General features: G+C 43.3%; 1 protein-coding gene across 3 annotated transcripts in view; it reads right to left on the bottom strand.

The window, feature by feature from the left end:
• Positions 1 to 17,021, bottom strand: part of ME3 (malic enzyme 3) — a 125,320-nt gene that overhangs the window by 52,465 nt on the left and 55,834 nt on the right. For 2 of the 3 annotated variants that reach the window (XM_050712137.1, XM_035571330.2), the window contains exons 2-3: positions 5,087 to 5,220; positions 4,051 to 4,200 (exon numbers count right to left, since the gene is read on the bottom strand). In XM_050712137.1, coding sequence (XP_050568094.1) covers positions 4,051 to 4,200; positions 5,087 to 5,220 — 284 coding nt within the window. Of the gene's footprint in view, positions 1 to 4,050; positions 4,201 to 5,086; positions 5,221 to 13,055; positions 13,188 to 17,021 lie in introns of those variants that run through there. The other variant, XM_035571329.2, reaches the window with a different exon arrangement.

Raw genomic sequence — 17,021 nt, 5'->3', positions numbered from 1 at the left:
TCTATTTTCTTTTTATTTAAAAATACAGAATAAATTGTTAGAAAATAAAACTGTACTTTGGCTTGAAGACTTTCATGCTTATGGCATGACTGAATAAATGAATATTGGTAGCTCAGCAGGGAGCTGTCTGGGAATCCAGATAGGAAAAAAGTGATTCAACAGAGACACCTTCCAGCAAAAATTTCAGTATTCTTAGGGGACAGTGCCAGAATGTTGTTCTTAATATTTTGATGGCTCCACGTCTCTTCCAGCCATTCTAAAAACCTGTGTTTTCATCACACAGGAAAAAGTCTGAAGCCACAGAAGATGAAAAGCCCGCTTGGAGAATTTAAAGGGACTCCTGAAGAGAAAGGCAAACTCCTACATATGGAGAAGGCAAAGACAGGAACCTGCTGGGGCACCTGAAGGCAGGGCCTCTGCCTGACCCATGCAGGGAGACTACAGGCATCACAGATAAGGATGTAAAGAATTGGATGTTTGCAAGTGTTTTTTTCCTAGTAGCTCTTTTCTACTGCTAAACAGAGCAAACCTGTGTTTCTGGACTGCTGGCTGCCTGGCTTTAAAAAAGGAAAGGACAGCAGGTGCCAAATCCCACTGGGAGCAGGTAAGTCTGCTTACCTGCACAGGATGCTGGAGCCCTGACCTTGGAGAAGAACTCCGAACACCAGCTGTATAGAAGTGCAGGTAAAAAGCTTGCCCTTAAGAGATCGTACACAGAGAAAGGTAAAAGAGGCACTGAGCCCTGTCATTATGACAGCAGTAGATGGCAGACAAAATCTGCAGCCATGCCAACACTGATAAATGTATTCTGATGAGAGAAGCTCTGCTGGACCTCTTGGGGATAATTTCAGATGCTCTTGTACGAGACTTGCTTTGTAAGCAAGTTACTTGTGCTTTAATCTCACCAGGTTCAGCCTTCAAATATAAAGCAAAGCACTAATGGGGCTAACAGAGATCTCAGCACAGGAAGAGGCTTATTGCATTCACAGGTCACTAATTTCTGCTGCTGAGGCTGCAGAAAGACTGCATAATATTCTGGAGACCTCCCTCCTCATCATAAGTTGTGTTGTATACAAGTCAATCCATGTTGGAGCACCATGGGATATTTTAAAACTGAGACATCTTTCATCTCCCCTGCCTGCTCAAGAGCATTAAACGTGCCAGTTTGGATGAAAAGGTAATTGCTTCAGCACTCAAACTTTCCTGTTGCTCAAAGAGTTGAGCTGGGAGGTTTAGAGAGATTTTGATTCATGGGAGAGATAATCCAAAACCAACAAGACAAAGTTCACAGCAGAACATATAGTGAGGAGAAATGATGAGCACAATTATAAATTTGCACGTATCTGGAGGGGTAATCACATCAAAGAAAGGATTCATAGGGAGAAGACAAGAAAGCAACCAGCCACTGTGTGTGACTCAGCGGTATGATGAGGGCACGCTGCGATGTGTTAGCAAAAGCAAGAAGATAACTGCTCCGCTCCCCTCAGCACTCCCTAGTGAAGTGGTGCTCACTCTTCCGTGATGCAAATTTAGCCAAAAGGGAGACTCCAGAGTGGGACAACCTGCATGTAGCAGCAACAGCTACAGGCAAAAAAACCACCAGGCTGAACATGATCCCAGCTTTCCATTCTGAAAAGGCTATTGTAGAGAGGATTACATCTGCAGAGAACATTTAGGTTATATGTTAGTGGAAAAACACTTTCTGCTCATATGAGAGTTAAGTACTGGAATGGGTCATGTAGGACAGCTTTATTGAAGATTTAAAATAAAACGCAATCAGCTAATGAACAGAATTATGAGAAGGCTTCCTGTGACAGCGGAACAAAACTGAGTGGCTTTGAAATCCTCTTCAGCTCAAGGCACTATGTTCTTCCTAAAACAATAGTGAAATATATCAGGGGGTAAGATTTATGCGGTCATCATTTTGTTTTAAAAACCTTCTGGTAGCAAAAAAAAAAAAAAAAGGTTAGAAGAATTACCTTCTCTGATTGTTAGTGCAGCTTAGGGCAGCTAATATGTGAAGAGCTAACAATTCAAACTTTAATCTTAATTCCTGAGCTCTCCAGACCTGCAGATCCCAACAATTTTAGCAGAAAATGTTGGCATCCTACCCTGAGCTAACTGTCTTGCAGGCAAGCTCCTGATGTACATTATATGGTCCAGGAGAGAAAGTATTTATTGTAGGACAATAAGACACAGATCTACAAAATAAGCATGTATGAATGCTTCTCATTTTAATCTCATCACTTTGCACGATAGCTCTTTTCTTTTTGGAACAATACCACTAGTTTGCTAAAATGACTTTGATTAAAACCAAATCTGAGACTAGACTGAAATTCACTCTGCATCATCAGAGAAACAAACTCCCTGCCACGGAAATTCAGTGTACTAAGGGCATGATCGTTTGCCCTTTTCTGTGGAAGCCCTGGGCTGCCATCCAGAGCAGCTCCAAGCCCAAGTACAGCAGCAAAACTGCCTGGCAAGGGGAACAGATGTTCTTACCACAGCGGTAAAATAATGTGAATTTAAAACATAAGAAAAAAGGGGAATTCTTGAACAGTCACAAATTCAGAAAATGTCCAGCATACAGAAAGACACCTTTGCTTTCCCCAGGATAAGAGCAGGGCTGGAAACAAAAAAGAGGTAAAACTCCCAAATGTCGTTTGAACTTTTTGCAAGGTAAAGGCACGCTGAAGGCAGAGCTGTAATGGCTGTGTATGGGGCTGTGGGTCAGGAATTGGCTGCTGTGAATCTTGGTAAGTTGAGAAGCGGTGGCGTGCTCTTCCCTGCCTTACAGAACTCAGAACTTGACATGTGGGGACAGAGCCTGGGCTCTGTTCTCGCTGCTACCCTTTTCCCCTGCCCAGAGGAAGCAAGTGTCCTCCCTCTGTAAAAAAGGCAACTCCTTCTTTGTTTTCTTCATACGCACTGAGGAAGAGGAGGAGAGGACATGTATAAGGCTTGACTAGATGACTCACTTCACCACAGCCCAGCAGATCCAGAATCTGGGGGCAGGGCACAATTATCTGGGACAGATGTAGGCCAAAAAGCAGTCCTGAGGACTAGCTCTGTGAGAGAAGCAATTCAGCAATGAGGATGAAAACAGATTTACTAGAAATTGTGATGACAAGCAGGACGCAAATGTGTTTGCCAAGGCAATTTTATCTATAATATGCTATTCATTATCTCTCTACACAGCCCTCACACCTTTGACGTCTGCCTCATGGTCCCCACTGTGACCTTCAGTCAGTTAGTAGAACTTGCCTCAGTTTCCCCAGCCATCACACTACTCTCAGCTGAAACTGCAGTTAAACCTCATGCATGTGAAAACTTTCAGCAAAAGCTAAAGTGTTTATCTGCCTACTGGTACATTTCAAGGACAAAAAAATAAAAAGCTTGCAAAGAAAACTAAAACTTACTGTTGAATTTTCAGGATAGACCTAAAATGTATTTCAGAATGGTAATGAGAAGTTTATCCAAACATTAATCATTAAAAGGAATTATGCAGAACAGGGCCTTCCAACATGCTACACAGTGTTTAATGTTGCATGAATTTTCTCTTTTCTCTCTGCTCTGTTTGGAGCAGAGAGGAAGGCACTGATGCAGAGCATCATCTCCTATGAAAATGATTTTTTGTGAGGTGGTTTGTGGAGGTGCATACTAAAGTTCAAAATCAGCACAATGTATCCAAAATCCAACAATTACTCAAAAGCCAGCACTGCAAAAAGAGCTCAGTGCTCCCAAGACAGCAGACAGGGAGTGGTGCAACCATAAGTTCAGAGAGACATTTGGAGCTAAGCTATACAGACTGTACAGTACTGTTTGAGAACAAAACCACTCTGTTCACTGTTTATAGGAAGAAGGCAGAGCTATTCTCAACTCCCCAGCTCATCATCAGATGTACACACATGAAGCTGCTTGATAGACCATCTCTTGATTAGGGATGAAGTTTTAGATGTTTTAGGCCACCCACAAAAAGATGGACGGTCAATACAAAAGAAACATTCACAGGAATCTAAAAAAAGAGGCTAGCACAGCCTTTTCACTCACCGTGGTCTCCTGAAAGCCAAACCATACTGCTGGCAAGCCAGGCCAACTGTTGGGGTATAAACGATGGGCATGAATCTCTCAATGTCAGAGGTCAGCACTCGGTAAAAAAGCTTCTCGTTCCTGTCTTGTAATGTCATAAGAACAATATACCTTAAAAAAATAAATTTTATATATATATATATAAACCACAAGCAAAACAAAATAGATATATATCAGTATTTCTAGATGCTGGCAGTTTCATAAAGAGCAATAGTTTACTCATTCTGTATGCACTCAGTTCTGCAAAGCCCCGACCCACCTAAGTACTACATTACAGAGACTTTGAGCAAAATTTCTGGATTTGCATTAGACACAAATGCAATGGAAACAGAGCAGGACATAATCTTCATTATCAAAATCTGCTATGCAATCTGTAAGACTGTATATACACATATGCACATATTAACATGTACATTTCAAAGCACTGTCTTTCCTAAAATATTTCCACAAAACCTCTTTCTCCATTATCCTGCATCCTCAACTACTAAATCACTAAACACAGGATAGCTAAATTCCATATTTGAAAAAACGAAGACAAAAATATCAATATACAACATGGTTATTGTATTATATTTTTTTCCTACCAGTTGGCAGGTTCTTTCTGCTCTTCTGTTCAGTATTTTAGTGAATATGTTGAGAGCACACAGACAGGTGCATAAACTACACGAGACCACTCCAGTGCTTTGGGGCATGGGCTGCCTTTTTGTTGTGCTTTTGTACACTAAGGACAGCAAACCTCCAGGTTAACATCAGAGCTCTCCAGTAATATGGTAGTAGAATAGCAAATACCAGTGCTATTGTGGGACCATGACAGCATGTAACTGAGGTGACAGCAGACAGGCCAGAATAAACACTCCTGCTATTGACAGGTGGAAAAAAAGTGACTCTGAAGGAAATCTGTGTGCTTTGAAACAGGATCCTCAAGTCTTCCCGAGGTCTTTAAAGAACTGTAAATTAAGGGGGAAAGGAAGGAGGAAATAAGATGTTTTTGCCATACTTGTCCAGATCATTCGATTTGTTCTCATAGTTTTTCATGACACGGAGAACCTGAACGTCTTGGCTCAAGAAGCAGGGAGGCAGGAGGCCATGAATTCCCAGCTGCAGCCTCTCTTGAAGTGTAAAAGCCATTCCCTGGGGAGAAAAGGAGAAGGCACATTCAGCCGGCAAAATACACACTACCACGTGCACCCCAATGAAAAATGAGGCAAGGATCTGCAGAATGTGCCCTCATCCTGCAAAAATGCCTGCTCCCAGATCGCGGGCATCCTGCCATTCACACATGTGTGATGGCAGTGAGTTGGGCAGGCGGGGGGCTGTGGGGGCATGGTGCTTGCCAGCAGCTCCCATCTGCAAGAGCACCCCTGCTTCCAGCTGCCCCTGTGTCCCCAGGCACGCTGCCTTAGATTTGTTCCTGCTGAAGGAGCCACGTGCCATTTTTTATCACCCTCATGCAGTTGCTCTCCATGTCAGAGCAGCTAAAAATAGACCTTCCAAACATAAACCAGTAACACCTTGATTGTAAAGCCAGAAACAGGGTGTCCGAGAGGAAAGCAAACACTGACACAAAGCCACGGAGGCCCCAGGACAGTCCTGGGGTGCAGGGAGCGTTGGGCTGTGCCCACCCAGACCCTGTAGGTATGTCCCCCAGAACACCACAGCTCCTGGGCCAGCAGGGCTCTGGTGATTCACGCTCTTCTGCCAGTTTAATTTGGTTGCTCTCTGTACCTATACAGTGTATGTATAAAACCTACAGGGTATACAACCTCAGGGTTTCTCCCAGCTTGCATTCTTGCTATATTAATTAATTAGCCCATGCCTACTAGATCCAGTGGCCTGAAAACTCCACTGCCACTGTTTATAAACCACATACCAGGTTTAGATTTAGATACTAAATACTCTTATCAAGCTCATCAGCTTCACGTAGTTTCTGTTTCCACCAGGCATATCATTCCATATTATTCCACTAGGCACACATTTCTCTTTCCATCAGACAACAAACATTAATGGCGTATTGATAGCACAGAAGACAGGCTTGATGTGTAGGATGCTTTCTCAGTGCCAACCTCTCTGCCCACAGCCCATCTTTTCAAGGAGCACATGAAGCGCTCATAAGGCTCAACATGAAGCTCAACATGCTAGACTGCATGGGAAATCCCTGCTTTTAAAGGACAATTTGGTCCTTCCCAGGCAGAAACCTGAGCGTGTCCTGCTCCCATGTGTGCAGGGGCTGATGTTCAGAGGAGCAGCACCATCCTGCACCGGACACAGCTGTGATGAACAGCACCAGTAAATGCATTCTGCAGTCTGGGAAGATTATGAAAGGTCTTAGACCTTAATTAATAGGATTTCTGCTATCCTGATACCAGATTAGACAGCAGGATAGAAGGAAACATTTTCAGAAGTGTTTAAAGAGCTTAAATCCTAATGAAAACTTCACCCATAACTAACCAACCGATTTGTATCTCGACGAAGAGCTGGCAGTAAAATATTCAAGATTGGTAATTACTGAACTACATCTACTCAAGCAAACAGAGAAATGCTTGAAAAAATCCTAATGAGCAGCTTTATGAGTACATAGCTGTTAAACTGCTGTTTTCTTCCATGGCTCGAGTGCTAATCTATGACAAATAGCTGTTATTAATGCCGCACAAGGAAAACCGAGGACATATCTGGATGAACTTGTTTTTGGCAGCCTTCCATCGCCTCCCGTTGCTTGTTCCTGTCCCTGTGCCACCCCAACACTTGTGCCAGCACAAGCATTTGTGCGGTCACATGGTTAAAGAGGGAGAGGAAGTACCTGGATTAAAAATAACCAGGTCATTTGAGCTCAGAGCAGCTCCCCTGGCTGATACACACTGCTTGATGGCTCTGCACACCCCCAGGGGACATCCAGCCATGGGAATGGGCTGCTGGAAGAGCCATTTGCTTGTACGTGGGGTGGCTGCTGCTGAAAATATTTGGCAAACCATCAGCAGAGATAAAGTGATGTCAAGTAACCTGGAAAAGTGCACGCAGTGATGGAGGCAAGGACTAGAACTGATTCTCCTGCTTGCCAGACCCATGCCTTGTACATAATGTGACACTTCTATTACTAAATAGTGTAGTAGCACCAATTAGGAAAAGTCTTCATATATTTCAGAAAAGACATCCATCCTCCAGGTAATCTAAGAAAAAAAGTTCTTTATCCCGCAAGCATTTTCTTACTTTTTTTTTTTTCTCCATACCAGGACAGAACCACGTACTTTCCAAACCTTTGATGCAAGAACATGGGAGACAGAACTCATTCCTCCTGTAGTCAGCAGACTGCTGGGAGGCAGGAGGTCAGGAGTTTTCTGTCAAACCCAGGAATGGCACCGTGATCTCTGTGGTTATTGATGGATGTTGTACCAGGACATGGCTGGTTCCGTTGAAGCGCCTGACATTTTTGACCCAAATTTCCTTCCTGGACCTGAGAAGCCTTTCCCCAAAAGAGTTTCCCAGCAGAATTGCTACATTCCCACAAGATAAAGCTGGAGTTTTTGTGAGTCATCATTTTTTTCAATTTAAAGAAAAACATTCTCCTCAGAAAACTTGCAACCATCTGTATTCTCCAGAACAGGGACTGCTGAAATACTAGGCTAAGATCAACACTGGGCATCAGCTCTAAGGCACTGTTTGGCTACGAACTGACACTACTGTATCACAGCAGGGAAAACAGAGCTACTGCGAATGTCAAAGTTTATCTGCAATGAAAGGCAAAAAAAGATACAATCACAGTTTTGAGCCATTTACTTCCTGCAACCTTCGAACAGGGAGGATAGATAAGGGGAGACAAATATTTGGCACTGAATACTCCACTTGCTTGTCTAGAGAGCTACATCACAGGCTGGCTGATCCGGGTCACAGCCTGGCCCTCGCTCATCCCCTGCAACAGAAACGAATCTCGGCAAACACGCAAATACGTGGTGGTCACTAAAAGAGAAAGGGATAGAAAAGGCAGAAAGATGACATCCTAAGTATTTCTGCCCCCAACCACTAAAAATCATCTTGAAGTATTTTTTTCAATAGGCAAAAAAGGCCTTTCAGTTATTTTCCACCAATTAAAATAGTGGTTTTAGTATTTCATCAAATGATCCCACACCTAATACAGTTCTTTTTCTGATTAAGCCCAGCACATTTCTATGCACAATATAGCAGTGATGCCTTACAGAAGCAGCAGTCTGCACACCCACCAGTGCCATTTTTTTTTTTTTGAATTCTTTTGCAATTCCTTGTGCCCTGCCTGAATGTCTCCTACATCATCGTCATCACCATCAGTGTACCCAGGAGCATCCAGCTACTCTTTACCCAGGAGCAGCATGAAGTTGTAACCAATTTACAACTGCTGTGAAGGTGAAGCACTTGTGTTTGGGCACTTGCACTCCAATCCTGTTGTGGCTTTTTTATCTTTTTTGGGGGAACTCACAAGGATGCTGCTCCAGTTCCAGGTTTGGCTGCTGTGATCCACCACCTCCCTGATTTGTTGCTTTTCTGAAAAGTGAAAGGGCTGAAAAGCAGCATGTTGGGTCACCTCTTGAAATCATATTGGGAATTAATAACTAATATTAAATAGGTTCAAAAGGGAGTGTGGGGTTCCAGAATGGTTTGTCTCTGTAAGTTGGACTGGGATGGATGTTCATGAATGTCACAGACAAGACTCTGCTGACCGCTTAAATTCTGGCAAGTTTTTATGTTTGCACAGTGCCAGGACTCTGGTCTTCAATGCCAACCCATAAATTTCAAGACAAGAAAACTCACAGAATCATAGAACAGAATCATAGAATCACTAAGGTTGGAAAAGGCCTCCAAGATCATCTGGTCCAACCATCACCCTACCACCAATGTCACCCACTAAACCATGTCCCTAAGCATCAGGTCCAACTTTTCTTTGAACACCCCCAGGGACGGTGACTCCACCACCTACCTGAGCAACCTGTTCCAATGCCTGACTGCTCTTTCAGTGAAGAAATGTCTCCTCATTTCCAACCTGAACCTCCCCTGGCATGACTTCAGGCCATTCCCTCTAGTCCTATCACTGGTTACGTGAAAGAAGAGGCCAACCCCCAACTCCCCACACCTTCCCTTCATGCACTGAGCTTGAATGTTAGGCATTCTGGAGATCTACATGCATGCATGTAAATTTTCGGATTGTGAGAGCAGATTAAACTGTTCATTTAAACAGCCACAGCTGAGCTGTTGATAGCCCAAGGGTAAGCACAGTCACTAACGCCTGACATCTCCAGCTCACTGCACTTTCACACTTACCGCATCCAAATGAGCTATACCAGTATAAGCAGTTTCATACTGGAGCAGTTGCAATCATGCGTGATGAGAAGTTGCTGCCTCCACAATCACTTAAATCTCCAAAATGCTTCTAAGTGCAGACCTGGTCCATCACAGAGTGGCTCCGTGGCCAGGGAGCAGAGCAGAAATTGCCTGCCCTGCCTCTGAAGGCTGCTTTCTGAAGGTCCAGGAGAGGGACCCCTGGGTGAAGCCGTTACATTCACCGAAACAGCACAGCGTGAAATGAATTTGGAAACACATTCTGCCTCAGATCAAAAGCTGGAATTCACAGAGGTATTGCTATGTTTAAGATTAAAGCTTTTGGGGCTGGATTTCTTTTTTTAAGACTGCCTGAAAGCCATATTGTACCACTCTTTTTCTGGTCTTAAAAGGTCTAATGATTAGATGGGGAGCCACAGCCCTGCGGAGCTGAAGCCAGGTGCTCCAATTCATTTTAAAATGTGTGGGAAATGAGTTGTCATGGAGAGGGCAGATGCTATGTCACTAACCAAAAACAAAGGCAAAAATATCAGCTGCCCACAAGGCTTCGCACTGCATGGAGGCTAAGTGAGGGGCTTTGTGCTGAAAAAGGACCTCTTGGTTCCCTGGGCTTGGAAAGGGATGCTACTGCAGGCAGCAAGGTGCAAGAACAGGCACAGCTAATCTGCATCTCCTTTATAAATAGGAAACGAATAGCCACGTTGGGGAAGTCCTAATAGTCAGGGAGCTTAACAAACTTGTTATTCTCTACTGATTTTTCTTGCAAAGTGTTTTCCACAGATATTTGCACCTTGCAGGTTTATAGCAGGGACACACCTTGACTATCTGCAAGCAAAATTTCCTCCCAGCAGGGTCCATGCCAGAGGTTAAACCAAGACTTGGTGGGACTGCAGGCAGTGGCTGGGGAGCAGAGAACAGCAGCAACAAACATGTAGTTTTTGCACTGTGCAGGACTTTTCTACAAAGGTCAGGTGCTGCTATTGCCTCTTTGGCACCAGCTGACTAGAGAACCCTCTTTGATGAGGAGAAACAGTGCAAATCCAAACGCTCCTCATACTTCCAAGCCGTGCTGGCATGGAGAGCCAGCCCCAGACCCTGTCCTGCAAAGCATTTCCACTCTGGAAAAGCTGTATTGAAATTATTATTTGCATAAAAAAGAGGGAAGGAGGCACATTGGAGGAGTCATCCTTTATTTTCTCATTTTAAATGTCTTGTAGCTTCTTATTACCTTTAATTTGTATGTGTGTGTGCTCTTAAGCTTGGAAAAGAATCAAACCCACGATGTTTTGGGGTACTTGGAAACCATTGTTCAGCAAGTCTTCTCTGAAACCTGGAGAGAATCCCCACTGTGCCTTCTCAGCAGTTATTGCTGAGCAAATCTTTTGTTGACCATGATTTACAAAGTCTTCCTACAGTGTCTATGCCTCTTTCTGGGTTCAAAGTCACAAGTTAAAAAATCCCACACTCTTGGCCATCCCCTTTGTTACAAAGCGATATAATCATGGATTTCTAATCCTTTCATATCGTTGTTCCTTCCTCTCCCATGGAGCCTGGGAATTCTTAAAAAAACCCTCCAAGACAAAGATAATTAAGCAATTCAATTCAACATTTGTTTCAGTTCCTGGGGAACTACCTTCAGTGAGGTCCACTAATTCAGTTACAACATAAATTGTCCCTACTGTTAATGAGGTTTTGCTGGTAACTGTTTTGCTTTGTGTGAGTAGCATTGTTTTGCTGGATTAGAGAGAGAGATTTCCATTACTGTTCTCATTTCTACCTTATCTTACAGCAGTGACTTTTGATTTACACCAATGTAAGAGTGACCAGAAATGGACCATAACAAAGCCCTTGTGCCAAAGCACTTACTGACTTGATCATCCCCAATGTACATGTGACAAGGTCACAGGCAAGAAGAAGCAGAGCCATGGCGTTCCCACATGTCACTGGAGGTTTACCTCAATAAATAAAACTCATAAGACAAATGTCTTCAGGGTTTTATTCATTAATCCATAGGACCAACTTCAGCTCTAAGCTCCTCAAGCCCCGCACTGTGTTTTTGAACTGCAGGGGTACGGCTCTATACTGAATTTAGCAGAGAACTTGTTACTATTCCCACAGCTTGCCAGCTTCCAGGGCACCAATTTTTGCTCCACAGAAAACAAAAGAAATCCATATGCTAGAAATTATGTGTGTTTTGTCTGCAAACAAGATTCTGTGTCATTAAGAAAAAGATTTTAAAAACTGCCCTAGACGAACTTCCCCAAGGAGCAGCTGTTTTGGCAGACTGGTTTTGTGAAGGCTCTACAAACTTTACAGATACGACAAAAAGGAGGCTATTTTTAACTATCAGGAAAGGTGGAGATAACCAGTTAATGCCAAGTAAGAGGCGATGAGATACAGTTGTTGTTTTTTTTAAGAAACTCAAATCTGGGGCTAAATTCAACGCTTTGTTTTCCTTCTACAAAAGCAATACTAAGATGCACGCAGACTTCTATCCAAGTTAATGGGAATACTTCTTTGGCTTTAGTGAGAAATAGAGTAGACTGATTTTTTTCCCCTGACTAGATTCAAAAATTTCTTTACAAGCATGACGTGTTTAAATGCAAGCCACAATGTCTTTCAGTAAAGAAGAGCAGAATCACTACATGGAGGATAGGACCACCATGCCACAGAAAAACACTTGGTGAAAGCAAAAAAAAAAAAAAAAATCCAAAGAAATTATTAGGAGAAATATAGCAGCAAAGAATCCTGAAAGAGAGTGGGACACATGGTAGATGTACACACATAAACAGCAGAGGAAAAGACAGTTCCTGTCTGGATGAGCATAAAACCTGAAGTGCTCGCTGGTTGCCCCTTCCTTTATAACAAAATTATTGATAGAGAAAGGAGGACTGATGGAGCATGTAGCAATGATACCAGGTTTTGTGCTACTGCTAAACACATAGGTGGATGTGCCCCCTATCAAAAATCCCACATGATCTTGGCACCCAGATCCCAGTGGATTGGCTTTCCCAACTCTGAAGAAAATGAAATCACCTTGGTACTATCTACATGATTCCCTGCCTCCCTGTGTAATTCCACGTTTTACACATAATACTGTCACATCTTTTTATGCCAATTAGTGAGAAAAGCAGGCTGGTCCAGGACAGTTTTGTGCTTAAGAGCTTCTCTTTTCTATCTCAGCTATGGAGGATGCTGTTCTTTCACAGCCTGCAGAGAGGGAGCAGGGTGTAATCAGTTTCCGTAAGAGTTTCACCAAGCACAAACACCAATATTTCTGTCAGAGCATGGCAGTTTCTATGATGTTGCAGACACACACTTCGCCCAAATATGAAGTTTTCCCTAGACAGGAGGAATTCTGCATTAAAAAAAAAAAAAAACTTGCATTCCTGAGTCTATGAAAAACAGCCCTGATCCTCAATTCGAACAACCAAATATGTCTGAGAACAAAGATCAAGGCGATTTTAAGGTTTAAATGTGATCCAAAACATTGAGAGAATACAGTTTTAAAAGCCAGTTTTACAATGTCTGGAAACTTCTCTCATTGTACACACAGCTGGTCATGTGAATTGCGGTTGCATATAATTTGGGTTCAGTGCTACAGAGAGCACTGACTTCCTTTTGAGGTTCCAGCAAATTACATAAAATGAGACTTGTGCACTTACTGCTCACACGCAAACTGCATCATGCTGTGGTTTCGGAGGATGGGAATCTCTCTGCAATTTATGTCTTATTTGCTGGAAACCTTGGAGGTTGCTCCAAAGGTAGGCTGGAGCTAGATGACAGTGCATGGATGATCGCTGATGGCTGTACTTGGTCACTGATGTGCACTGCCTAAGCTAGCTGCTTCACAAGATCACTTGGATGGAAGTTTAACCTGAATGAAGCCAACAGTGGTTTTGTTACTGATTTTATCAGAGCTGATTTCTCCACTGTTCCTATGTGCATGCTTCTTCTGACAAAGGCTTGTGGACAGGAACCATCAGGAGTGGCTTCTTGAGCAGTACCGGCTGCTCTCTGCTCATTCCCATCCAATCCAGGACCAGCAGGCTTGGCTCCTGAACCACAATTTTGATAGCTGTTTAATGAGATGTTATATATGCCTGCCTCAGGGCCCAGTGAGCCGTTTGAGATGCTTGCAAAACATTCAGATACTCCCTCAGATGAAAGATTCTTGAGAAAGGTGGTGTTTTTCTGTAAAAATTAGGAATATGAAAAACAAGAAGGCCCTAAGTAAGAAATCTGTCATCTCAGTAAAACAAATGGAAAAAAAAACCACCAGCAAACTCTCCTCCAATTATAAAACCGCCACTTGAAAAACTAAACGTAGAGGTAAACACAGAGCATCCCGCAGGACATCCGTGTGAGCCTCCACTTCCCATGTGAGGACTTCACGCCACCGCTGCTTTTCCCTTGCCACTTGTGTAGCTCATGCTGGGGCTCAGCAGAGAAATCACAGCAACCGTGATGTCTGTAGGGCCAAGGCACTTTTTCCTCCAGCATTTCTGTAACAGTATTTCCCAACCCCTCTTTTTAATGCTGGCAGGGAGCTGAAGCTGTGTGCACACATAAATATACGCGTGGAGCCTCCAGGCAGCCCTGCGATGATCTCTGGGCTGACCTCAGGAGCTGCTGTTTCGCCAAGCACATGTTTTGCTTCAGTGCTGAGATCAGTCATCCCACTGTCTAAACTACTTCTGGCATCACTAAGGAGAGCAGCTAGCCTACCGTGACTACCCTCTGACCTGGCCCCTCGTCCTCCTCCTTCCTTGAATATTTTACTTCTTTTTTTTTTTTTTCTTCCTCTTTAATACAGAGAGGAGAAGGGAAGATGCGTGAAGTGCTCACATACGTGTGATCTGACCTTTCGGGTCTACAGCTCTCATCACCTTTGCATGCACTCTCCCTGCTATCTTGGTCTATTGTCAACCTGCTCTGAGCCGTCCCTAAATCACACGCAGTCGAATGCCGAGCACTCGGCACATCTGGCCCTGATACTAGAGCATCTGGACTGCAATTTGTACAATAACACAAATACAAAACGATACATCCTTTCTATCAAACTTCCCCCCCAGGACCTCTGTAAATATTCTTCTAGTGATATAGTCCTTCTATTTCCCGTTTTGTTTGCTCCTCAGAAGTTTAGCTCTATTTCTTCCACATGGTGTGAGCAGAATTATGTCCAAATAGTCCAGGTGACAAAATACTGCTAATTTCATACAAGTGCTTTAATATTTTTTTTTTCACGTTCTTGAGATTAAGCTTAACCACTTCCAGTTTCAAAAGCACCCACTGCACTAGAGGGATATTTGCACTAGACTATAAATCAAATAACTAATAAAGTTCCTGAGATTTTTCCAAAGAAGTTCAAAAATGAAAACTCCCATCCTCCTCTTCCAACTGTTTTTAATCAAGGGCAGTATGAAAGAAGTAATCCAAGTTCAAAATGAAAAAAAAATAGTACAATTACTTTGAGATGAAATTTAAAGATTAAAAACCTTTTGATTCCATGAGCTGTTTGACAAACATTTCTGTGGAACAGGAACTGCAGCGACATGTTATAAAATATTTATGTCAGTTTGCGACATGCATGACCACATGTTGGTCAAGACAGCTGAAGTGTTCATTATTACTAGGAAGTCGTAAATCGCCCCTTTGGCAAACCTTCAAATGAGTTTAGAAAAAAACCTGGTTCAGTTCTTGATTCCATTAGATGCTATAACTTAAAATGCAAATAATATTGTTCTTGGCACGGCTGCTGCCTGTCCACCTCAGCACAATTACTCCAGCCTCTCCTAGCTCAGACGAAGATTGGCCGAGGCCAACACGGCAGCTTCCTTCCTCCAGCAGAACATCTATTCTTCTGTAACCAAAACAATTTGGCTAAATGACGCAAAGATGAAGCGTGACTGCAGGAAGGCTAACAAACACAGTCCAGACTTCTTGAATACCCAACTGTTAGCCCAAAATAATTTGCCCGCTATCTGGGTGATTGGGAAAAGGCACTGGCTAAAGCATGGATTTCAGTCATGCACCTGCACTTTTAGGAGACACCAGCTGGTGCTTCAAAACCTCAAACCCACCATTCAAAGCTGGATTTCAACTGAGTAATTCCTGCCTTCCTGAAAGACCATGGTGCACCGGAGGCAAAGCCCACCAGAGTCTGGAAAGACTGGGAAGGTCGCGGTGGTTTTCACTTATGACCTGCTGTGAAAGACCTGCATTTAGGACAAAGGGATGGCCACCGATTTTGTTCTCTTCAAAGAACGAAAGGCCCCTGAGGTTCAGGCTTCAGTCCAGGGTTCTGATTGTCCTCTGTCTGGCACCACAGTCATATAGTGACAACAGAGTAAAGCAAATGTAAAATGATTTTGAACTTTATTAGTGTTTGAAATAATTTAACTGAAGAATTAGGTCCTGGATATTCAGAACTGAAGAGCTAGGTGTAAATCATGGGAAAAACAAAGCTATACTTCGATATCAGTGTTATTTTGTCAGTTCTCAGTGGCTTCATGTATTACAACAGCCTTTCTCCTGGGGTTCAAACCCAGATATAAGAAGTTATCACAATATCCATAAAATCTGGGTAAGGGAGCACTCATTCCTGAAGTTGCTGGGTTACCATTATATTTAGTATTGAACAAAAGCTAGAAATTAACACCCTGCTTTATTATCCTTCACAATAAAAGCACGTTTGTCAGAATATACATCTGTGTGGCACGTCTTCTGTTTCATCAGAACTGCTGACTTTGCCTGGCCAGTCGTTAACCAACACCATTTACTTTCTGGCCATGCTTCTTGCTGCCACAGACAGCATCCTTTTCCAATGCAGGAGAAGAGGTCAGCAGTTTTTACTGACTGATCCATTATTCATGATGGTGAACTAAAGAATGGTCTCATGGGGAAGACATGAAGCCGAACGGCACCCTAGGGAGTTATATAGCAGTTAGTTAAGGATGCACATACAACTGCAACAGCCTCTTTAATAAAAAGAGTGCCCTGGACAAAGGTCTGGAATCCCCAGAGATGGGATCCCAGTTATAGTGTCTGTGTAAGCAACCTGAAAGCCTTTTTTAGTGGTTGGAAGAAAGCCTAACAGCAATTAGAGAAGGAGAGCATAATTTTTTTTGCTTTTGCCTACAGACCTCTGTGTAATTGTCTCAGCAACATCTGAACGATACTAAATCCTAGCGTTTGAGATCCTTGTGTCTGAGAGCAACAAAGCAGATGGCAAAGCCCAAGTGATCCACGCCCGAGGAAGTGGCAGTCCCCCCACGAGGGTGCTGGCCCTGTTCCTCTGGACCCACAACTCCAGTGCAGGACGAAGGGTTGGTGAGAGGCAGCAGGCTTCTCCTCCCCTGAGCTGCAAACGGTGGTGCGCCACCTGGTAATGCTAGAGTCTGTTTCAGGAAGACGTTTTCTGCTGAAAAGCCCTAATCAGGGCAACAAGAGGAATAACTGAGCTTAGAGTCTCTTGCAGATTTTAAAGCCATTGTGTCTTATGGTCAGTAATTGCACAGGGTCACACCCTGCACTCTGAAAGGCTATAATGAGAGCAGAAGTAGCACACAAACTGAGTCTGGCCAGCAGGTTAAGAACCAAGCCTGACAGACATCCTAGACCTTTTTGCC

Source organism: Cygnus atratus, chromosome 1 (assembly GCF_013377495.2).
Source record: "Cygnus atratus isolate AKBS03 ecotype Queensland, Australia chromosome 1, CAtr_DNAZoo_HiC_assembly, whole genome shotgun sequence".
Classification (NCBI taxonomy): Eukaryota; Metazoa; Chordata; class Aves; order Anseriformes; family Anatidae; genus Cygnus; species Cygnus atratus.
This window is presented reverse-complemented; position numbering and strand designations above follow the sequence as displayed.